Genomic DNA, 24,242 nt, shown 5'->3' with positions numbered 1-24,242 from the left:
AGTGATCAGAAAAATATTAGTACAGTTCAACGGATTTGTTGAAATTTTGCATTACATTATTTTGTGTCACGCGCATCCGGGCTGGGTAAAATATACCACAGCTATTGCTCAACTGTGGTCACATGGCTAGAAGCTGTCAGGCAGCAATGGATTTAGCCAAATGCACAACTATTAGAGGTCTATGCCCCTGCCAGGTGAACAGTGATTTCATTTTAATGCCCTGTAAACTTGCAAGGGCCTGTTGGTATTGAAGGGCCTAGAAGATAAACGGTCAAGGGTAGGTCCTGGTCTCTCATAACGATAGTGAAATCCGGTGAGCACGCTCCACCTTAAAAGGCCTTTGGAAAGAAAGGCCCAGTAGTTTAGGAATGAAGTCTTCAATAAATTTAATGTGATCTGCATCCTCTGTTCCCTCTGGCATACCTAATATGCAGATACTGCTTCTCCTGCTATGATTATTTGCCTCTTCCAGATCATGTTTCGATTCAGCAATAGTCTTATGATCTCTTTCAGCAGTGAGCATTTTGTCTTCTAGATGTGAGTCTCTGGTTTCAAGCTCTTCTGCTCTTTGGTTAAAAGAGGTAAGCAGTTCTTGTCTGATAGCCTACACTGCTTCGCTGTTGGCCTTCAGCATTTCTTTGAGGCTGAGAAGTTCATCCATTATCAGGGCCAAAATGTCTAGGGAATCCTTATTAGCCACCATTTTGGAGGGAGATGGTGGGTCTAGTTTTGAGCATTTTGTGCTGCCGTAAACAGCAAAAACAACATTGATCTTATGGCCAAAAGACTTCAGCACAGAAAACTGTGATGAAAAAATATCAAATAACATTAATAGAAGGGCCATGTTCCAAAATTAGTGCTGGAGTATGGGCTTTATGTGGCCATCTTGGTCGGTATCTTAGCTGCATCCTCAGGTGCTGCATGTTAGAGACGAAGATATGCCAATTTGTGGTAAGAATTTGCACATAGAATATCTTATCTTGAATTTATATAAAACCATCTTTATTCTTCTCTGATGTGATATTCTGCTTGGAAATCCGTGGGAACTGCTTGTTCTAAAGTGAATGGCTGTTGTGTTATTTTGCAAAAAATACTTTTATGTAGTTTTTAATTAACAAACATATTCTTTACAAATCATGTCCCTGTTTTCTGATAGATTCCCTTTTGTCTGCTCACAATAATAATCTGATCTTCAGGAATCTGCATTTGATCAGTTTTAGTAATTGTTTAGAGGTCTGTGATCACTTTTAGGCTGCTCCAAGCTGTGGCCTAATTTTATCAAGGTTTTTAACTTGTGTTAATATTTTGTTTTGGTGATATTTTTAATTGTTATTTTGTCCATTTGTTATATATTTGTGTGTTTATTTTAGGTTTTGTATGTTGCTTAGAGCTCCTGTAGAAATGAGATGACTGATAAATCTGATTAAATAAATAAATCTATAGGACTGACTTTTTCTTCAGAAATTTTCTTTGAACCAGAAAGACATTAATTCTGTATTGTTTTTTTTCTTAGCAATTTACAAACATACACCAGTTTTTTTTTTAATGTGGTTATACAATAAGGTTTACCAATTTTGCTTAGCATCTGGAAGAGTTGTGTTTGACTGAATGCTTTTTGAAGAATAGGAATTTGAGTTTTGAAATTAATTCAAACCTTATTCATTGCAACACGTCAGGACTGTTTTCATTAGAAAACTTCAAGCTGGTGAATATTTTTGCTTTTTCTGTAAGCCAAACTCTTTCTGTATGAGTGCAGTGAATCTGGACGCCTGTAAATTATGATGACATCTTCATATTTGTTCGGAGTCTTGTCAGCCAGTTGGCACACAGCATTTTTGGAGACCATTTATAGCGCCTGTTAAAGAACATTCAAGTTTTAATCACGTGCTTTCAAAGTATCCACCTTTGTTGTCTCTGTCCTCCACACAAATGCCTTTTGTCATAAGGCATCCTGTGCAACTTGCAGGAACGTTTTATCTGGTCTCAAGGGTGTTTTTGCACTACTAGTGTGTCACCATAAGACTGTGTCGCCATAAGACTGGAAAATACTTGTGCTGCCATCCTGTTTAAATACAAACATGCCTTAATTCTCTTTGACAAGTACACTAGTCAGAAATCAGTTAAAATAAACAGTTCAATAGATATAGTTTTCAATGTATGCTTTACGTTTTGTTCCCTAGGCAGCTGGAGCCATCCGACCTCTTGTCTCTACTGTTATTGCTTCCTCTCCAGACGGTTGTTTAGACCATTCACTAGAACGTGCCAGACATAGAGCAAGTGAGATGCCGCAAGCTTTTGTATTTGATATAATATATCAAGCTTATCTCCAGGTAAGATTTTGGGCTTTTCAAAACAGAAGCTTTCACTTTTTATTCTTTTGTAATTCAGCATAAGAAAAGTTGACATTTATTTTTCTTGGCAGCAAAGAGAGAAGATACAAGAATGCATCTGTTGTATAACTACTCAAAAATGTTATCTGTTGGTACCCCCTGTTGCTATGCCTTCACAGGTTATCTTTGATTGCAAAATGTTCTATTTGTTTCCTGCTGTTGAATTGACATAGTATCACCCCGACCTAAATTCTGTAGTAAACATTTAAATATTTCTTTCTTTTTTTTTTTTTAATAAAGAAATACATTTTAATTCATGGGTTAGATTTAAAGATTAGCAAAAGATGTGAGGCACTGCTTGCATACCTTTTAACTTGTTCAGTTTTTCTGAACAAGCTTTTGCCAAGCACTAAGTATGATGGAGTTTCTTATCGATAATGACTTATGAGTTTTCAGCAATTACGTATAACAGTTTATTTATGTGTTCTTCGATGTGATGTAAGAATCTCTGACCCACAACTAAGTCGACAGGTAAAACCTGCAGTTGGTATAGTTGCCAAGTTGGTCTCTCTTCTCTCCTTCTTTTCCTTTTGTGCTTGTATTCACTTGAGGGGTAATATTCAGTCACTGACTGAATTACATAGCTAGCTGGAGAAACTTATCTGACTAACTTTAGAGGAACAGTAAGTGATGAAGCTGCACTATTGAATATAGCTGGATGGCTAAAGAGAGCCAGATAACTTTTATTTTAAGTTAACTCCTGCAGCTAAAGCCCCCTCTTCGGCCTCCTATTGCATCCTGGGACCTCAACATTGTCCTGGTGTGGCTCATGCGTTCTCCCTTTGAGCCGCTGCATTCCTGGAAAGTTATATTCCTGGCGGCGATTACTTCAGCTCGTAGGGTCAGTGAGCTTCAGGCCTTGGTTACATACCCGCCATACACGAGGTTCTTTCACGATCATGTGGTCTTGTGTACGCACCCTAAGTTCCTGCCTAAGGTTGTGACTGGGTCCACCTTAATCAATCCATCGTTTATACCACCTTCTTTCCCAGGCCTCATTCCCATCCAGGAGAATGGGTTCTTCATACATTGGACTGCAAGAGGGCCTTGGCTTTCTATTTAGATCGCACAGCCAGTCACAGGCAGTCCACTCAGTGTCCTTCAATACCAATAGGCTGGGAGTGGCGGTGGGTAAGCAGACTTTATCCAACTGGCTGGTGGATTGCATTGCCTTCTGCTATGCGCAAGCAGGCCTTCCGCTGGCCGGCAGAGTTAAAGCTTAGTCTGTGCGGGCCATGGCGATGTCAGTGGCTCATCTGCGAACAGTTCCCATCGTCTAAATTTACCGGGCCGCAACGTGGGGTTCTTTTCACACGTTTGCAGCTCAGTACTGCTTGGACAAGGATGGGCATCAAGAGTGTGCCTTTGGTCAATCCGTCCCGCACAATCTTTTCCAGACCTGAACCGATGTCTTCCCGCCTTATGCCCTGGTTCCACCAGGCAGTCTCCTGCTGACCAAATGAGCCATAGTTATTGTTGTGCCCATTGGCACTTTGTTCGGCTCCTGTTGGTCTCTCTTATTCTCGGAGACAGCCTGGAGCTTGGTATTCACCGACATGTGAGGACTGCCATCCTGCTTGTCCTTGGAGAAAGGGCAGTTGCTTACCTTTAACAGGTGTTCTCCTAGGACAGCAGGATGTTAGTCCTCAGGAATCCCACTCACCACCTCATGGAATTGGATTCTCCTTCTGGTTTGTTGTTTTATTTTTTCGCTCGTATTTTTTCTATATTAAAAGACTTATGGGGGACCTTGCATGGACATGCAGATAGCGGCATGCTCAGTGTGCTGGTCAAAGCTTCTAGAAACTCTGACAAAAGTTTTCCGTGTCGGGCTCCATCGGATGATGTCACCCACATATGTGTACTAGGAGAATACCTGTTATAGGTATGCAACTGCGCTTTCCCTGTGGTCTGTGCTCATTTTTCAGTTGGTGGTAGAATACAGCTTTGGGAGTGCTGGTGTCCTCAAATGTTATGACATGGTCTGCCCACTGAAGCTGAACCTTCATAACCATTCCTTCTATACTGGATATCACCATTCCTTCCATACTGGAAATGTGACATCTCTCAACGACTTTTCTATTGGAGATCCTGTCTTGACACCTTATATAACAGATGGATCTTGGGGATCATTAATGGAATTGTTCCATTTGCCAGAGGTGTCCATAGTATAGCAACTAGGAATCACATCCATATAGCAGTGTGGATGTACTACTGCCTAGTACACTGGTAGACAGTCTCAATCCTTTCTCATCCTGCAGATGCTGTTGGAGTCTGCCAGAGGAAAAGTTTGATATGGTAATGCATTGTATAATCAAAAAATGTTTCTAAGATAACAGAATTTGTCAATTGCATTAAGGGAGTGCCCTCGATGAAACGTGTACACTTGATATAGGCCGTAGATGAAGCTTAATGGTACATGACCTCTATTTTTTTATTAAGGCTAATGGAGAGCTAAAAGCATCTAGTTATCTAGGAAAACTGGTCTCTGATAACCTGGAGATCTTTCAGTGAATGGCTACTAGTCCACAGTCATCTACAAATGACAAGTTCCTGACCACTGATTTCATCATTTTAGAGTAAGCGTATAATATGTCAGATTGTTCAATCTTCCACTTGTACCTGATTGGAATTCCTGCCCTGAATGGTTCTGCAATGATTGACGTTATTTTTACGAGTGGACATAGGGTAAAGTTTCAGGATAAGGATTTGGTCTCTCGGAAAGTGGAGTTTGGTGTCCCTCAAGGATCATCTTTGTCCCCCTTGCTCTTCAACATTTATTTGGCCCCGTTGGGAAGATTGATTTGTTTTTATGGGTTTACTTCATTTTTTTACGTTGATAATATACAGATCCTGGTAACAATGGGCAAGGAAAAGGAGGCCTCTACTAAGTTGTTCAAAGATTGCATGGGGGCAGTGAGGGACTGTTTAAGTGGAAGTGGTCTACTTTTGAATTTTTAAAACATGGAGGTTTTACAGATTGGGAGAAGCTTAGAGATATTACAACTAAAGATTGATGAGAGGCTGACAGTGGCAAAGAGTTAAGTCTTTGGGGGTGAAGTTGGATGGTAACTGGAATTTGGAAGCCCATGTTTTGGGGGTGGTTCGTATGGCATTTATTCGCTTCAGAATAAACCATTCTGAATGTAATCCTGATACATAAAAAAGGCTCCAGAGATGATCAGGGAAACTATAGACCTGTCAGCCTGACTTTAGTGCCAGGAAAAATTGTGGAAACTATTGGAAAGAATAAAATCACAGAACATATAGACAGACATGATTTAATGGGACAGACAGCATGGATTTACCCAAAGGTGTTGCGCCCGTCAGTCGCAGGCAGCTGCAACCTTTGTTGCTCATCTCCTTTCTCTATGCAGCTGGGAAGAATGGCGGCCTCCACTTCCAAACGCCGACCCTCAAGGCATGCCCGGGACCAGCATGCCCGTGACCGGCTATCTTACATCCGGGGTTACCTAAGGCACGGTCGCGCCTGCCCCCTTCTTGAACGCGTCATGGCGGGAACCTCGGGGGCGTCTCCACCGCATGACGTCATCCGCTTACCATACTTAAGCTCAGCTGACTTCTTGCAATACAAGTTAGCAAGGATCACCCTTGGCTGTATAATAAAGTTGTTTCCTCTGTTGTCCATCACTCCTGAGACCTCGCCTGTTGTGGTGAGTGCCCACAGGGCTCCTTCCTGTGGGTGGAGTCTTCACTCGCCACGACCCAAGAGCCCACTATTAGTTCAAGACACACAGAACATAACAAAAGGGAAGTCTTGCCTCACAAATCTGCTAAATGTTTTTGAAGAGGTGAATAAGCATGTGGATAATGGTGAAATGATAGATATGGTGTATTTGGATTTTCAGAAGGTGTTTGACAAAGTCCCTCATGAGAGGCTTCTAAGAAAACTAAAAAGTCATGGGATAGGAGGAGTTGTCCTTTTGTGAAATGCAAGCTGGTTAAAAGACAGAAAACAGAGAGTAGGATTAAATGGTCTGTTTTCACAGTGCAAAAAGGTAAACAGTGGAGTGCCTCAGTGATCTGTACTTAGACCGGTGCTTTTTAATATATTTATTAATGATCTAGAAAGAGGTACGACGAGTGAGGTGATCAAATTTTCAGATTACACAAAATTATTCAGAGTAGTTAAAACACAAGCGGATTGTGATAAATTGTAGGAGGACCTTGTGAGACTGGAAGATTGGGCATCCATATGGCAGATGAAATGTAATATGGACAAGTGTAAGGTGATGCATATAGGGAAAAATAATCCATGCTATAGCTACTTGATGTTAGGTTCCATTTAGAAGTTACCACCCAGGAAAAATATCTGAGCGTTATAATTAATATTACATTGAAATCATCGGCTTAGTGTGATGTGGTGGTCAAAAAAGCAGTGTTAGGAATTATTCGGAAGGGAGTGGCAAATAAAGCGGAAGATGTCATAATCCTCTGTATGGCTCAATGGTTAGACCATATCTTGAATACTGTGTACAATGCTGGTTACTGCATCTCAAAGAAGATATAATTGCACTCGAGAAAATACAGAGAAGGGTGATCAAAATGATAAAGCGCATGGAACAGCTCCCCTATGAGAAAAGGCTAAAGAGGTTAGGGCTGTTCAGCTTGAAGAAGAGATGGCTGAGGGGGATATGATAGAGGTCTATAAAATCATGAAAGGACTTGAATGGGTAAATGTAAAATGGTTATTTACTCTTTCGGATAATACAAGGACTAGGGGGCACTCCATGAAGTTAGCAGCCAGCACATTTAAAACAAATCGGAGAGTTGTCTTTCAGAGCCTTGTCAGACATTCTGGAGGGGAGATTTAGTTGAAATGTTCTGTCTTACAGTTCAGGATTTCAGTGTTCTCTGTCAGACTTTTAGTATCATCTGCCAAACAAATGGGAGCACTACTGTTTGGAGTAGGATTATAAGCAACTCAGAGACCCAGACTGAAAAATTTGATGTTGAGTTTATCTGCTACTTTCTGCATTTCTTTGATCTTTCTCCTCCCACTATTTGTTTTTCATTTGCCATAGTCAGGTTTATATTTTGGTCTTGACTTGGAAGGTAGCAAGCCGTCTTTTCTGGGGACTTGCCAGCAATGTATGTACTGTGAAGTATATACATTTTGTCTAGAACTCTGTGTCATTTTCATCAAATCTGGCCTATTTCCTTTTAATGAAGCTAAAAACATCAGCAAATATAGAGTATTGAATCATGAAATTTTCTTCATGCTGTTTCACAGTCTGTATCTTTGATGTCAGTCCTCAGGAACTGTGCTGCCAGTTTATGTTGCAATTCCTGAGTTCTTAGATCTTAAGATTAATGGCGTTTAATTTTTTTTAAGGTTTCGGTCTATGAGGTCATATTTTCTGCTGAAAACTAGCTTCTGTACTTGGATCAGCAATCTGTACCTTTCAGGGCATAGGTGATTTTTACTTCATAAATATATTTCTGTATGTCAATGATGAGGTCCCAAAAAATCCCATTGCTTGAAGCAGAGGTGCATCCAGGTAGTCTTGTACTTGTTTAGCTAATTGAACATGGTGTTAGTGATTTCAAAATTGTGTTCAGTGTATTTGGACAGAAACAAGAGTCTGAGTTGGCTTTGCATGAGGTTAAGCCAGCTCTAGTACTGAAGTTGCAAATAAGTATCAGTTTGTTAAGTGATATCCTATATGGATCTGTCCAATCACTCATAGAAAGCACCTTTGACATCATCAGTGTGATTCATAGTAGGGTCATAGGCACGAATAATTCTGACATACCTACCTTTGGAGATATTTATGTGGATAAAAAATAATCTCTCATTCATTCCTTTTGGAAATTTAATGAAGTTACTCACCAGAGATGTTCAAAGGGCAAAGCCTATGCCATAAGTTCACAGTTCACTTTTAGGTTTCCCTATCCAGTACTATACAGCCTGTCCCTCTGTCTACCAGAGTCAAGTCTTTGAGAGATGAGTTTGATTCAGTGCTGGAATGCAGATGCTGTAATTTTTGAACGTCCTGCATAGAAGGGCGGTGTGCCTCTCTGGTCATGAGCCATTTTGATGAGAGGTCGGGTAGGCTTCATACCTGCCCGACCAAGATAATATGGCGCCAGGCTCGCTAATGCAAGCCTGGCTGGCGTCATGCAGGGGGGGAGGGGAGCCTCGAGGTGGCCGGCCGGCCCCCAGGCTCCTCGTGCTTCCTGCTGCTCTGGGATTGGTGGTTCTTTTGAACCACAAAGGGATGGGAGCTGATTGACTCCTGTGGTGACTAGTTGGGAGGGGGGGAGGAGGAGTTGGAAGAGAGACTATCTGATTCTTCGGGTCTGTCTCTCTTCCCGGCCTGGCATCTGGCGCTGCATGCCTCGTAGTTCCGTCGGCGGGGGGCTTTTTTCCTCGGTTCAATTCCTGGCAGGTTTCTGTGAGCTGGTGCGGCGGCGGTGGTTCGAGTCGGCGGCGAATCGGGTGGGCGATGGCATCCGAGGAAGCTGCGATGGCATCGGGAGAGATGGAGGATGCAGTGCCGGAGGAGCGCCGAGGCGATTCGGGAGTGGAGGCAGTCGGCCCGGCGATGAGTCCTGAGGGGAGCACGGTTAGGGGGAGGGTTGCTCATTCCAGGGCGGGGGGGGGGGGGGGGCCCAGGCTGCAGTGACTGGAAAAAGGGGGGCTCTCGTAAGGCCTCTCTGCTGGCTGAGCCTCGGTTGGGTCCCTCCTCTTCTCCTTCCCCTCGCAATAACCCTCAGCAGCCGGCAGCTTCGGTGCTCGTGCACACAGAGCCGTCCAGTGCTGTAACAGGCAGAGCTGCAGCAGCTGAGGCTGTGCTGCCTTCTGCCCAGCACCGGGCCTGTTACCGGGGTGGAACTAGCCGGAGACATTTCTGTTAGGGAGGGGGGTGGAGCTAGTGGTCGGGCCCCCCTTGTGGGGCCTCCTGGATGGACTTCCTTAGGTTCCCCCGAGGTGGGTGCTTCTGGGGCTCAGGGGATGAATCCAGCGGCCGATACAGCTGCTGAGTGGTGGAATGCTGGCAGGGGTGCAAGACTGGGCTGGGGCCCAGGGCACAGCTGGGGTCCGTATTTTCCTGCATGGTCAGAGGGCCCCTCACCATCTTGGTATGGTGGTTCATCCGGTTGGTTCCCCGCTCCTTCGATCTCTCCCTGGGGTGTTAGGTCAGGTCCTTGGAGGGGTGCTCAGGCCCCGTCCCCTTCTGGTGGAGGGCCACGGGATTGGCCTTACTTTTTTGAGGGGTCTCGCGTGAGTCTGTATGGTTTCGGGTCTGCTGGGCCTTTGGCTGTTGCTGCTTCTTTGTCTCCAAGTCCTTCAGGAAGATGAGCTGGCTGACGGTCCAGAACCTTTGTGCCGGGAGGAGTGGTGCAATGATCTGATCGCTGTGGCTACCAACATCCCCGGACCCGCAGGTCCATCGTCTTTCGCGAGTGGTCCAGGCAGTGGGCAAAGTGTATCCAGTTCCATGGTTCCAGCTCCTGTTGCATCCGGCAGCACCAGTGGTCCGAGTGGTGAGTTAGCGGTGGCAGGCGGGGGTGGTAGTGAGTCGGTTGTCAGTGCAAATGGGGCGCCTACTGCTTTACCGATGTGGTTCTGGAGCCCGCGGTTGCCAGTTTGGAGGCTCCTAAGATGCGTGCTAAGTCGCGGCACAAGAAGAAGCTTTCACGTTCCAGCTCTTCCGCTTCTTCCTCTTCCTCTTCATCCTTGTCGGACTCGTCTGGGGCTTCGGAGTGGGGCGAGGGTCCGCAGCGGGGGATTGGCAGTAAGCCTCTTGAAAGGGGGGCTCCTGCGCTTGTTAGTCTATCAGAATTGTGGGAGGATGTTCCGAAATCCCTCCATCGTAAGATCAGGCAGCGGAAGTACATAGATATATTCACGCTGCTTGAGGGCTGTCGGGGGAAGCGGAGAGAGAAGAAAAGTCGGCGTGGGGGAGATATGCCGCAAAGTGGGGATCGTCGGGTGGTGCGCAATGTGCTTAATTGGATACGCTCGTTCCTTCGGCTGGCCAGTGTGGTGGGTCATCGTGACCCTACGCAGTATGGACCGTTACTAGCATATGCTGATGCCATTTTGGCTGCCAGTCAGGTGTACAAGGGGTTGTCATGGCTCAATTACAATGAGCGCTTCCGCGACTTAATGGAGGAGAATAAGTACATGACTTGGGGAACTCGAGATGTTGGCCTGTGGTTGACCCAGATGAGTTCTAAATCAGGGTCTAATGCGTCCTCTGAAGCAGGGAGGGCCTCCAGTGCAACTGGAGTGCGGTCCCTTCAGTTCGGGGCGGGCTCTGTGGGTGGCGGTCGAGCGGGGGTCGCATTCCCTGATGTATGTTGGAAGTTTAATCGCACAGCATGCAGTTTTCCTGATTGCAAGTTCAAGCATGCATGTGCCAGTTGCGGACAGGGCCACCCCTCCTTCAAGTGTCCAAAGCGAGTGGGCGGTGGGACCAGTGGTGGGGTCATCTCTAAGAACCCCCCTAAGTGAAATTTTGAGGGTAGCTCCTACCCCTGTCCGTTTGGATACTATGCTGTCATGGTTGGGTAGGTACCCAAAAGTGGGGGGTCGCTAATCTTTTGCAGGATGGTTTTGCACGTGGTTTTCTTATCCCTTTTGAGGGACCGGTGGGGGTGGGTGGGGGTCAAAATTGTCCATCGGTTCATAAGTTGGCTCACGTGGTCAGGGACAAATTGCAAAGTGAGATTGCGTTGGGACGAATTGGGGGTCCGTTCCCAGATCCTCCGATGGTTGATATGGTTTTCTCCCCTTTAGCGGTGATACCCAAGAAGGATCCAGGTAAGTTCCGGCTGATTCACAACCTTTCCTTCCCAGAGGGTAAATCAGTAAATGATTACATCCCGGAAGGCCTCTGCACAGTGCGGTATGTGTCCTTCGAGACGGTGGTAGCGATGGTTCATCGTTGTGGTGTGGGGGCCTTGATGGCTAAGGTGGACATAGAGTCTGCCTTCAGGCTTCTCCCAATCCACCCCGACTTTTTTCCGCTGCTAGGTTTTCGCTTTCAGGAGGAATTTTACTTCGATAGGTGCCTGCCTATGGGATGTTCCATCGCGTGTGCCTATTTTGAAGCCTTTAGCTCTTTTGTCCATTGGGTGGTGGCTGAAAAAGTAGGAATTACTAGCTTGGTTCATTACCTGGATGACTTCCTGTTTGTGGGAAAGGCATCTTCGGCGACATGTGTGCAGTTATTGCAGTGTTTCCAGAGTGTGGCGGCCTGTACTTGTTTGGCCTTCCTGGGCATCGAATTGGACTCTGTTGAAATGACCTCATGGTTGCCTGCTGCCAAGGTAGCGGCATTACGGGATCTTGTATCACAGGCTGTGAGGGCTAAGAAGATGACACTGCGTCAGATGCAGTCGTTGGTGGGGAGTCTTAACTTTGCCTGTTGCGTGATCCCTATGACTAGGGTATTTATCCGTAGGTTGAGTCATAGTATGTCCGGATTGCAGAAAAGTGAACATCGGATTTGCATTACTCAGCGGCTACGTGAGGACCTGTTGATCTGGGACCGTTTTCTGGCTGAGTTCAATGGCAGCTCGTTGTGGCAAAGTGAGGCAGTATCTAATCACAACGTTGAACTCTATACCGATGCGGCTGGTTCGGTGGGTTTTGGTGCTTATTTTTGGGGCTCTTGGTGTGCCGCTGTCTGGCCTAAGGATTGGCAGGAGTCAGGTGTTACCAGGAACATTACCTTCTTGGAATTGTTCCCAATTGTGGTCTCCATTGTCCTTTGGGGTTCGCGATTGCGGGACAGAAAGGTTGTCTTTTGGTGTGATAATCTGGGGGTGGTAGAGGTAATCAACAAACGGGCTGCTAAGTGTATCCTGGTTTCAGATTTGCTGTGCGAATTTGTGCTGTGTTGCATGAGGTTGAACATAACTGTATGGGCTAGGCATGTCCCAGGTGTGGTTAACTCTATTGCTGATTCTCTTTCTCGTTGCAAGTGGACCTTGTTTCGGGAGCTCGCACCAGAAGCGGATACTCAGGGAGCGTTGGTGCTGTCTTTCCTCTGGAGCTTCGGCACCCGGAAGCATGGCTGCTGTTCCGGGCATCGCTAGCTCCGTCCACATGGAACTGCTGTATGAAGTCTGCACACAAGGTGGTGTCTTTCTTAGCAAGTCAGGGTTGGCATTGGGGTCTGGTCTCTGATGAGTTATTGGTGAGGTTTGTAGAACAGGCAAGAGGGTCGGGTGATTCCAGGTCGGCAGTGTACAGGCAGTTAGCGGGATTTTCCTTTTTTACGAGGGCCCATGGTTGGGGTTTCCCGATGGGGAGGTTTCTAATCCGGTGGTTGATGGCAGATTGGGCTCGCGGTTCTCCCCCCGTGGGGGATAAACGCTTGCCTATTACTCAGGATATCCTGTGTCAATTGTGGGATGTGTTGTCTTGGATTTGTGACAACGAGTTTGAGTGTTGTTTGTTTCGGCTGGCCTTCGTCTGGGCTTTTTTCGGTGCGTTTCGTGTGAGTGAGTTGGTGGTGCGGGCGACCACAGGGTCTGATGCGTCCGGGCTTTTATTTAAGCATATGCAAATTCGCGTGGAGTCAGTTGTTCTGTTTATTCATAAATCCAAGACGGATCAGCTGGGTAGAGGGACTTCAGTGGTGCTTCATCCCATACCGGGTTTGCGCACTTGCCCTGTAGCGATCGGCATCGCCTACGGACGTATTTGTCCTGTGGGGGGTGTTCCTTTCCTGGTGCACCGGGATTTGAAGCCGCTGACTAAGTATCAGTTCGAGGCGGTATTGCGGGCTTGTTTGGCTGTGATGGGGTTGGACTCTACAAGATTCGGGACTCACTTGTTTCGGATTGGGGCTGCCACCTCTGCGGCACTCTCCGGTCTCTCAGGCGGCGTGATCCAGCGTATCGGTAGGTGGAAGTCGGATGCTTTCACCAGGTACGCAAGGGGTCTCCGTAATAGCACAGGATATTAACATTTCTCTCCTTGCAGGTGCAGTTCCCCGCGAGCTAGTCATATGGATTGTGGGACACTCCTACGTGGCCTGGGCCTTTGCACATGCTCAAGAACGTCCTTACGGGACAAATCTGGACTTTGGGGGGCGTGGAGTTTCCTTTTGTTGGTTGGGCGGCGGGGGATGTCTTGGGAGGAACTGTTGTGGTGTTTGCGACAGGGGTTGGATTGTCGCTGTCCTCCTGATATTTTGATTATTCACCTCGGGGGAATGATTGGGGAAAGATGTCTGGACGACGGTTCGTTGGTATGGTGCGGAGAGATCTGATGTGGGTTTCTCTTCTACTGCCAACCACGGTTCTCTGTTGGTCTGACATTATCCTGCAGCGATCAAGCAAAAGATTTGGCATCGTTGTCGGGCTAAGGCCAATCAACAGATGGGTTCTTGGCTGACTTCGATTGGGGGGGTTCCATATACGGCATGATTGGTCCTGGGAGTTGGTGAAAGGTTTCTTCCAGGGGGATGGTGTCCATCTTTCTTTTATTGGGATGGATTTGTTATTGAATTAGCTATAGGAGGCTGTGGAATGTATTCTCTGCTGGAGTCCTGGCCACATCTTTGGGGGTCGCAGGTAATTCTTACCTGCGCCTGTGGCGGGTAGCCTGAGCCGATTGGTGGGGGATTGTGCTGTGGTAACTGGTGGCTGACCTGGCAGGGGGCAGGTCAGTGTTCCCTAGCCAAACAACTGGGTGCAGTTGTGGCTGGTACGGCTCCTTGCTGGATGGTGGCGGGGGTCGATTTATTCGGCTCCTTGCTGGACGGTGGCGGGGGTCGATTTATTCGGCTCCTTGCTTGATGGCGGCGGGAGTCGTGGGGATGTGATAAAGGTGGGCGCTTCATCCAGGCTGGGTTAGCCTGGTGAGCGCCCATCCGGCAGGCTGGGATAGCCTGGGTTTATACAATTTGCAGACTGGGTTAGCTTGGGTTGCCCATCTTGCTAGCGTGCGGCGGATGGGTGTAAATGGGGGAAATTCAAGGTTATATGTATATGGCTCGGGCTCCGGGGTGTTTAATAAATCTGCGGCCTGTTGACTCCCAAATCTGTGTTTGTGTATTATGTGGTTGTAAAGGGGTGGGCTTGGGCAGAAGCGTTATTCCTGGCTGCCCATATTATTAGTGTGTGCACATGCTATGTGGCAAAGTTCCTGTTTGTTTGTTTTTTCAAAAGTATTATCGGATGGCCAACCAAGAGTAGTAACCTTGCATGGAGTAGGCTATTTATAGTGGCCCTTTTTAGTTTCTGTTCCCATATGGGGAGAGTATTGCTATCTATGAACAGGGCTGCTGTGTTGCCCATTCAGGATATGAGTGCTGCATCTACCTCTGTCTGTAGCAAATGGTCATCTCACATAGCCTCTCTGTATGCAGATTTTGGACTAGAGCAGTGGTTCTCAACCTTCTTTCGGCCGGGACACACCTGACAGATGGTTCTCACATGCGTGACACACTGAACATGTGACCGTCACGGGGCAAAATGTAAATATACATTCTGCATCCTCAGGTGTCTGGGTGCAGAGCAGAACTAGGGCATTACCCGTACAGCTCACCATACAAAAAAAGATATTCTGGTTCTGATCACATCTCAGTAAAAGCAAAACAAATTCTCGTTACTGGCAAGCACAATACCCCTCCTTATGAAAAGACAGTAATTTATCACTACAAGTATTTAACCAGGCCCTAAACACTAATACACCTCCTGTTAGGAAAACAGAGCAAGCCAAGCTGCTATAGACAGATACCCACTTAAAAATAATTGTAAAACTATACTAATAAATGTTACAAAACAGCTGATGAACAGAATAACATCCAACAATTAAAAACTCATAAAAATTATTAAAAATTGTCCAAATATCAATAAAATATTTCAAACCAGCAGACAAATCACATAATACCCAATAATTAAAATGGCAATCAATCAAGAAAATAAACTTAAAAAGGTTCCTTTACTTACCCTCTCCAGCAACTCTCCTACTCCTTTCCCTTGCAGGCCAATAGCACTCACCAGAAGCAGCAGTGGCTGCTGAAGCTCTGTCCTCACAGTCCTCTTCCTTAGGGCCCACAACCAGTCACAACCAGTCTCTGTCTCACACAGACCAGTAACCTCCCTAACTAGTATCTCTTCCTCACATACACACCAGTCACCTCCCTGACCAGTCTCTGTCTCTCACACACAGACACCAGTTACCTCGGTGACCATTATCTGTCTCTCTCTCTCACACACACACACACACACACACACACACACACACACAGACACACACACACACACCAGTCACCTCCCTGATCAGTTTCTGTCTCTCACACACACACACACTAGTCACCTCCCTGACCAGTTTCTCTCAATCACACACATGCTCTGTCACTTACATACAAGCTCACAGATACTCTGTCATTTACAACCACACACACACACACACACACACACACACACACACACACACACACACCAATCACCCCTGACCAGTCTCTGTCTCTCTCTCACACACACACACCAGTCACCTCCCTGACCAGTCTGTCTCTCACACACACACTCACACACTAGTCACCTCCCTGACCAGTCTGTCTCTCACACACACTCACACACCAGTCACCTCCCTGACCAGTCTTTGTCTCTCTCACACAGTCACCAGTCACCTCGGTGACCATTCTCTGTCTCTCTCAAACACACATACACACACACACACACACACACACACACACCCCAGTCACCTCCCTGATCAGTTTCTGTCTCTCACACACACACACACACACACACACACACACACACCAGTCACCTCCCTGACCAGTCTCTCTCAATCACACACATGCTTTGTCACTTACATACAAGCTCACACACACACACACACACACACACACACACACACACACACACACTGCCATTCATGCACCCATTGTACCACACACACACACAAGCTCTCACTCATGCACCCAGGCACCCATTCTACCACACACACACAAAGCTGCCACTCACCACCCAGGCACCCATTCTACCACCCACACACACAAATCTGCCACTCACGCACCCAGGCATGCATTCTAACTCACACAAACACACACACACAAAGCTGCCACTCATGCACCCAGGCACCCATTCTACCACAAACACTCACACACAAGAGCTCTCATTCATGGACCCAGGCACCCATTCTACCACAAACAAGCTCTCACTCATGCACCCAGGCACACACACACACACACACAAGCTCTCACTCATGCACCCAGGCACCCATTCTACCACACACAAGCTCTCACTCATGCACCCAGGCACCCATTCTACCACACACACACAAGCTCACACGCATGCACCCAGGCACCCATTCTACAACACACACACACACACACACAAGCTCTCACTCATGCACACAGGCACCCATTCTACCACACACAAGCTCTCACTCATGCACCCAGGCACCCATTCTACCACACACACACAAGCTCACACGCATGCACCCAGGCACCCATTCTACAGCACACACACACACACACACAAGCTCTCACTCATGCACCCAGGCACCCATTGTACTATACATACACACACGCTCTCACTCATGCACCCAGGCACCCATTCTACAACACACACACACACACACAAGCTCTCACTCATGCACCCATTATACCACACACACACAAGCTCACATGGAACCTCTTCTTATTCTTTGGCCCAATAAGCCTGACCTCCGGCGGCATGCGTCGTCTCTCCAGCCGCCTCCTGCGGTGCGCGGCATCTCACCATTCTTTGACCCCGCCGACAGCGGAGCCCATGTCTCTCCACTCTCCAGCCGCCTCCCGCGGTGCACAGTATCTCACCGTTCTTCAACCCAGCCGACGGCAGAGGACAGGTCTCTCCACTCTTCAGTCGCCGGTGGCAGCGCCTCTCCATTCTTTGGCCCCACCAATGGCGGCTCGCAGGTCTCTCTATTCTTCGGCCCTGTCGGCCTGGCCTCCAGCCGTGGCGTGCAGCGTCTCTCCATTCTTCAGCCCCGCCCCTAGGGAGAAGGGAAGCACAAGCGGGGCAGTGGAACACCGGGAGCCGCGACACACCTGCCGGTGCTTGGCGACACACTGGTGTGTTGCGACACACCGGTTGAGAACCGCTGGACTAGAGATGCCTGGCATCATCATTGGCCAGTCACCATCACTACTTGCTTATGCTACAGGACATTAAGGATTTAGAAACAGTGTATAAATTTATACTCCTAGTCTTGCTGAATAAGCTGTGCATGACTGGATTATAGTGTGAGAGAGGTTTGTACAGTCCCAATTCCACTTTTCTGTACACACACACACACACGATATTCACTTAAAGGTGTTAAGTCCTTAGGGGGTCAATATTCAAGAACCTGCTGAGCAGGTAAGATAAATGAGTATATTTGGTGGGTATGATGATATAATTACATACTAGGTAAAGATGCATATCCAGCTATTCTAAACTGTTATTTCTGGGGCTAGAAATTATTTTTTTATTGGTGCAGAATTGGCTAGAGGTGCACAATGATTTTTTCCTTCCACTGTATTACCATTTAGATTGAGTGAGTAGGCAGTCAGAAGAAGGTTGCACGCAATGGAGCTCTCGTTTTCCTTCAGACTATGTAACTGTGTAACATAGTTTTGTTAATGAATATAATATGCTCTATGTTAGCTGATGTAATCACAGCAGGGATCTTGCTTGGTGTTAGCCTTGGGATTCTGAAGAATTGGGGGATAACATATATGTAATTTCTTTATATTGCCTGAATTTGTGTTCAGCAAGATAAAACATGTTGTTTGAAGGCAGATTGCTTCTTGATGCAATAATATTGTATTAATATACCTTTTAAATCAGGGTGAGCAAGTAAGATAGTTATTTTTTTATTTTTTTGCAAAATGTCTCTATTTTCATACAGCAATAGCATATATAAAATCATATTAAGGCTTGAGCATTCAGTTACCAGAGACCATGCTACTGCATCACTTGAATTAGACTTTTGGAAAAAGCTTACTTAGTAAGAGCACAGGGGCTCATGCAATAAGTTAAAATTTTGTATATTTAGTAAACACTATGGGCAATGGCTCCATGTATTCTTTTTCAATGAATTGCTATGCAAGTTCTCTTCCTCTGCTTTCTCATTGAAAAATCATTAGAAAGGCATCATACATTCTACTCAGCGTGTTTTAGTAATTTCAACATTTTCTTCTGCCTCAGCTTCTAGCCCTGCTTCAACTCCTGTGTTGAGAAAGTTGCTAGTAGCTTTTATTTTCTCCATTTTATAGTTACTTTCACTGTTTTCTCCCTGGCTGGCCAGCAGGTATAGCAATCAGAGAACTGCTTGATAGAGATTACAGATGTGCATTCCTTTAAACAGGTAAAACAGGACGGATGAGCTCATTTTTGGTTCATTTTAAATAAATCAAATTTGAGCCTGGGAAAATTAAGATTTTCATTTGTATTCCTTTTAAGTAAATATACACGCTGTTTCCAAATATTGTACGCTAGTTCAAATAATGGACACTATTTAAAAATGGTGCATAGACCTATTTACTGAAAATGAATAAAAACAAAAACATGAAATGTTTCAAATTCAGAAAAATGAGAAATGAGAAAAAAACCCAAAAAACAAATAAATGACAAAAAATGGTTTTCGCTGTGCACATCCCTAATAGAGATGTAAACCGCTTAGTTTGGCTGGGGATCGCTCTTGTCATACTTGAACCCTAGGAATGGAGTGGAATTGAAGGAGGGGCTGCTTGGATGGGAGAGATAGAGAGGAAAACACTCACCTTTTTGAGATTCCTTTCAAATCCCTACCACTTCTCTACAGTAAATACACTTCTCATAGACTCATTTGTCATGTATGTTTGTTAAGGAGCTGTATATGTCTAGTACCGAAATAACTAAGGGGCAGATTTTAAAACCTGCACGCGGGCGCTGATTTGTTCGCGCAACCTGGCGCAAAAAAATTTACACCCAATTTTATAACATGCGTGCGCTGCCGCGCGTATGTTATAAAATCTAGGGTCGGCGCGCACAAGGGGGTGCACAATTGTGCAACTTGCGCGCGCTGAGCCGCGCAGGCTGCCTCTGTTCCCTCCGAAGCCGCTCCGATTTCGGAGCAGCCTCCCCTAACTAGATCCCCCCCTACCTTTGCTTCAGAAGTTACGCTTTCCCTGGCGTGCTATCCCCCGGCACAGGCCGCTGTGCTGGAGGACTCAGGTCTGCCCTCCGGACCGCCCCCGAACCTCCGCCACGCCCCAGGACCACCCCCGGACCTGCCCCCTTCCCGCCCCTTTTTCGAAACCCCGGGACATACGCGCGTCCCGGGGCTTGCGCGCACCACCGAGCCTATGCAAAATAGTCTCAGTGTACGCAGGGGCAGGTTTTCTCAGGTTACACGCGTATCTTACGCACGTAGCCTTTGAAAATCTACCCCAAATGAGTTTCTTGACTCTAATTGTCTATTAAATGTTCATCAATACGGCTTCCAAGCTGCCTATGGGACAGAAACACTCCTCTTATTAATTTGTGACTCAGTTCGTCATGGATTTAAGAACAGAACAGATTACTTCCTAATCCTTTTTTCCCTAGAAATTGGGGTGTCACACGGTTCTTCATTGTTGGACACATTTTTCAATCTATACATTTATCCACTTTGCCAACAACTGACCAGTCTGGATGTTGACTATTGGCTTTATACCGACAACATCCAATTTTATATCCCGGTTACTTTAAGTGTCTCACATGCATTAGAGAAGATCACCCATTGTCTACAAACAGTGAAGTCCTGAATGTCTGATAATAGACTAATTTTGAATACAGGTAAGACTGAAATTTTGTTGCTTTCTAGTTTTTCTCCACAGCCTCCTCCCCCTTTTCTGACCTATGAAAGATTAAAAATTCCCTTTCTAAACAAATAACACAACCTAGGTGTCTTGAACACCATGTTATCATTTAAACTACATTTGCAAAATGTAGTCTGTACCTGTTTTTAAAGGATTCAAATGTTGAGACATATAAAGTCTTTTCTCTCAATTCAGAACTTGAAAATGGTCATACATGCAACTGTAACTTCTGTGGTTGACTATTGCAGTACCTTATTTGTCGGTTTATCTGATTCTACTGTAAGAACATTACAACTGGTACAGAATTTTGCTGTGAAAAATCGTCACATGCATGAATTTACGATAACATATTTCCCCTGTCTTAAAACAGTTACATTGGCTACTGATAAAATCTCAAATGAAGTTCAAAATTGTCATGTTGGTCTTTAAAGCAATTTATAGGTTGGCTCCATCTAGTTTCAACTCTACCCTCAAAATTTACCAACTGTCTTGAACTTTGAGATCTGCCACTCAGAATCTATTGACAATTCCATTAGTCAAGCAAGTTCTTTTGATGGTATGAAGAGATGGTTTATTTTATATAGCTGGGCCCCACTTGTAGAACATGCTTCCAAATGATATAAAGAGTGAAACATTTATATTCAAATTTTGGAAGTTTCTAAAAATGTATCTGTTTCAACAGGCCTTTGAATAAATAGCAGGACCTCAATCTATTATTAAGAAGGCACTTTGCAGAATATGATCAGTTGCCTTGATGTATCTAGGTTATAGCTTGACTGAAATCAGTCCCTATAAGATAACAGGATTGATTTATTTGAGACATAAGAACTTTTATGCATTATTGTGTAGTCGTCTATAAGTATATTTTATAGTCACCTCCTTGTGATCTGGATGATATGTGTTTTTATTCATATTTATTATTTTAACTGTTTAAATTTGCTTTTGTAGATTGTCCACCTATTATTTTTATTGTATTTTAAATATGTATGTTTACTTGTTTCCTGCCTAGAACTGTGGATGGGCGAGTTATAAATATATTAATTACGTAAATAAATAAATAGTAGCACTTTAGAAATGATAAATAAGAATAGTAAATTCTTGCTGAAATTCAGAACATTGGTCCAACAACTAACATTATCTTTTCTCAATTTTGGGACCCAATTCTTGATTAAAGAGAATTGAAGAGGTACAGAGAGGTGAAAGGTTTAAATTAAGTGTGCCTGAATATAGATACCTTCATGTAATTAATTTATTGTGAAGGGCATAGACTTTTGTTGGCAAAAGCTGTGGTGACAGCATAGATAGGAGGTAACTAAAGTGTATGTGGTAGGGCAAAGCAGGACTGTACAAGTGGTTCATGTCTGCAGCTGTACCATAAAAGGGTAAATAAATATTGTAAATTAAGGTCAAGATTTTGTCATATATATGTATATATATATATGCCATTATATATATTTAATTATGCTGGACATTTAATATATCTAAAGTATATAATTTTCACTGTGATTTTCTCACCAGTTCATGGAATTATCTTCTGAGGTTAAGTGACTTGGGAAAGAAATTACTGATAATTGCCTGGTCTATACAAAGCTACTGCTTAAAAAAAAAAAAGCAGCAAAACAACTCTAAATGGCTTTACCAGCAGTAATAGCTCCTGGCAGTGGCTCTTTGTGTTTAAGTTGGAGTCTGCAGTCTGACCACTGTGGGAACTAACTTGTTTTTCTGTTTAGAATGCAGATTAAAAGTGGGAACTACTAATTGCAAATGATATATATTCAGTCGGTGAAAGGGCATTAAAAATGGCAGAAATGACTTCTTAGAATTCAACATAAACCACTGCATAATGCATAGACTTTTCATTCTCCAAAATTAAAATAAAACAAAATAATTTCATAACAAAGTTTAGATGATAAAAGGACAAGATTTTGACTTTATCTGCAAATATGTTAGTTGTGAAGTTTCCTACTGATTTTAAGGTGGTTGTGTATGTGCATCACTTTTAGGAATCTGGCATGCTATTCTTATAAAATATTATAGAGCAGACAAACATATGAATTAAAAAAAAAAACGATCTGAAGTGGCATGCCCAAAAATTGAGCCCAAGTTATAGTGTGATTTCTAATTGTTTCTGTTATATTCATTCTAATTGCAAGGAATTTTGAGGTTTGTTTTTCTGTGAAGAATTGATTATTTCATGCTTATAATATGTGGTATGGCTCTGAGCCCAGCAAAATAAAGAAGTTATTAGAGAAGTGAACAAAGTACCAAGAAGGATTACTCAATAAATGTGCGCTTAACCTGTGCAAAGAAGTCTCAATTGGTGTTGGTTTTGTTGGAAAAAAGATCTGGGAATAAATTTGATCCCCCGCACTAATGTATCAAAGACCTTTGCAGGAGGTGGTAGGGGAAGTTCTTACAGCTGTTGAAATTAAAAGAGAGGAGGTGTAAGACCATGTCACAAGTAGGGTTTTATGCTATTGCCTAACAGATGGAATTTACTGCTAAATTTTGAGTTCACAGAGGCATTGGCTGTTGGGTTATACCAAGGTTCTAATTGATATGTGCTGATCCAGGGATTTTGCTCTGTTTTCCGTATTTGAGTTGGAAAGGATTTTTCTATGGATCATGATTGTCTTAAGTTCTGTAGTGAGTTTTTCTGCCATCATATTGATCACTCAAAATAGCTAATGGCCAAAGTGTATGTAATTTTGATTATGGCATCTTGATTATATTGAGCTAGACTAATTATATACAGTAGCTAGAAACTTGAAAACCATGGATTACATCCTGAGTCTGTAGACTGAGTCAATTCTGTTCTTAAAAAGATAAAGGCAACATTTAGTTTTAAAGATTTCCTTTTGAAAAATAAAGTCTTTGGTTTGATTTGTTTCAGCAACTAAACTGTTATCTTTTGAAGCCTTATTATAAAACATGACTATACCATTATGAACGGGGTACATTTTTTGTTATATGAATATTCTAAATCAATCCAGATACAGTAGAGAGTTATTTATAGAGAATGGTTGGTACCAAGGCCATTCTGGATAATAGATATATTTGGATAATGAGTGTTCACTCTGTATTTTAAATAAACCGATATACAATGGCTGCTCAAAGATAAACTGTTCATTGAATTCAGACCAGTAATATAATAAAAGGTAGTGGAAAACTACATATGTGGAGCGCCTAAAAGTCCACATTTGTTTGAAAAAGTGCATATGTTAGAACTTAACTTGTTTGGTTAAAACAGGTAGCTGTTACTTCAAAGACTGTAAGCTGTCTTCAGGAGCAATGATGATTCAAAAAAGAAGAGTGTATTTTCCAGAAAAGTCTGTTTTTCGTCAGTTTTATTTTAGCAATCCAAGTAGTCCAAGCTGAACTCTGAGCTGCAGATAATATTGACTTCTTCCAACTGTCAATACTTGCAGTAACACAACAGTGTCCATGGCTATTGCTACAAATGACAGCAGTTAAAAGTAGGTGGTATTCTCTCCAGTTTCTCTTAGGTACCATAGGATGATAAATTAAAATCCTAGAAAATCAGAAGCTCAAACCATGACTTAGTAGATTGCTTTCCCCCCAATCATTCTCTCTCCTACTACCCTAGGTTTTTTCCCAAACACACTCTCTCCCCCCACGCCCCAGCTCATCCCTCTTCCAACATATTCTCTCTCAATCCCCTAACACATTTCTCCTCCAACATTCTCCCCCTTCCCTTGACCTATTTCACACCATACACTTTTACAAACCCTCCCACACATACCTTACTACCAAACTCTGGCTTCCCCCACTACACATACTGGTAAGTAGGTTCTCCCCTCCATACATTCCATCAATTTGTCTCCCCAAACAGGTCCCTCTTCACATACTCTCCCTCATCTCATTCCCCCAGTCTCTCTCCCCCCATCCACTTCTCTCAGCTGTCAGCCTTCACAAGATCTATAATAGTTCCCCTGTCCTTCCCTCTCCTGTCTACCTCCCAACTTGTGCTGTAGGTACCCTGAAACAATATTCTCCTTCCTGCACCATGTGGCTTTCTGGGCACTGC

General features: G+C 44.4%; 1 protein-coding gene across 1 annotated transcript in view; it reads left to right on the top strand.

Moving 5' to 3' along the window:
* CRPPA (CDP-L-ribitol pyrophosphorylase A) overlaps nucleotides 1-24,242 on the top strand; it is a 490,539-nt gene that overhangs the window by 153,090 nt on the left and 313,207 nt on the right. The window contains exon 3 of the mRNA XM_029589010.1: nucleotides 2,181-2,330. Within this exon, the coding sequence (XP_029444870.1) occupies nucleotides 2,181-2,330 (150 nt within the window). The remainder of the gene's footprint in view (nucleotides 1-2,180; nucleotides 2,331-24,242) is intronic.

This window comes from Rhinatrema bivittatum, chromosome 2 (genome assembly GCF_901001135.1).
Source record: "Rhinatrema bivittatum chromosome 2, aRhiBiv1.1, whole genome shotgun sequence".
NCBI lineage: Eukaryota > Metazoa > Chordata > Amphibia > Gymnophiona > Rhinatrematidae > Rhinatrema > Rhinatrema bivittatum.
The sequence above is the reverse complement of the archived record's forward strand: the minus strand, read 5'-3'. Positions and strand labels throughout refer to the sequence as shown.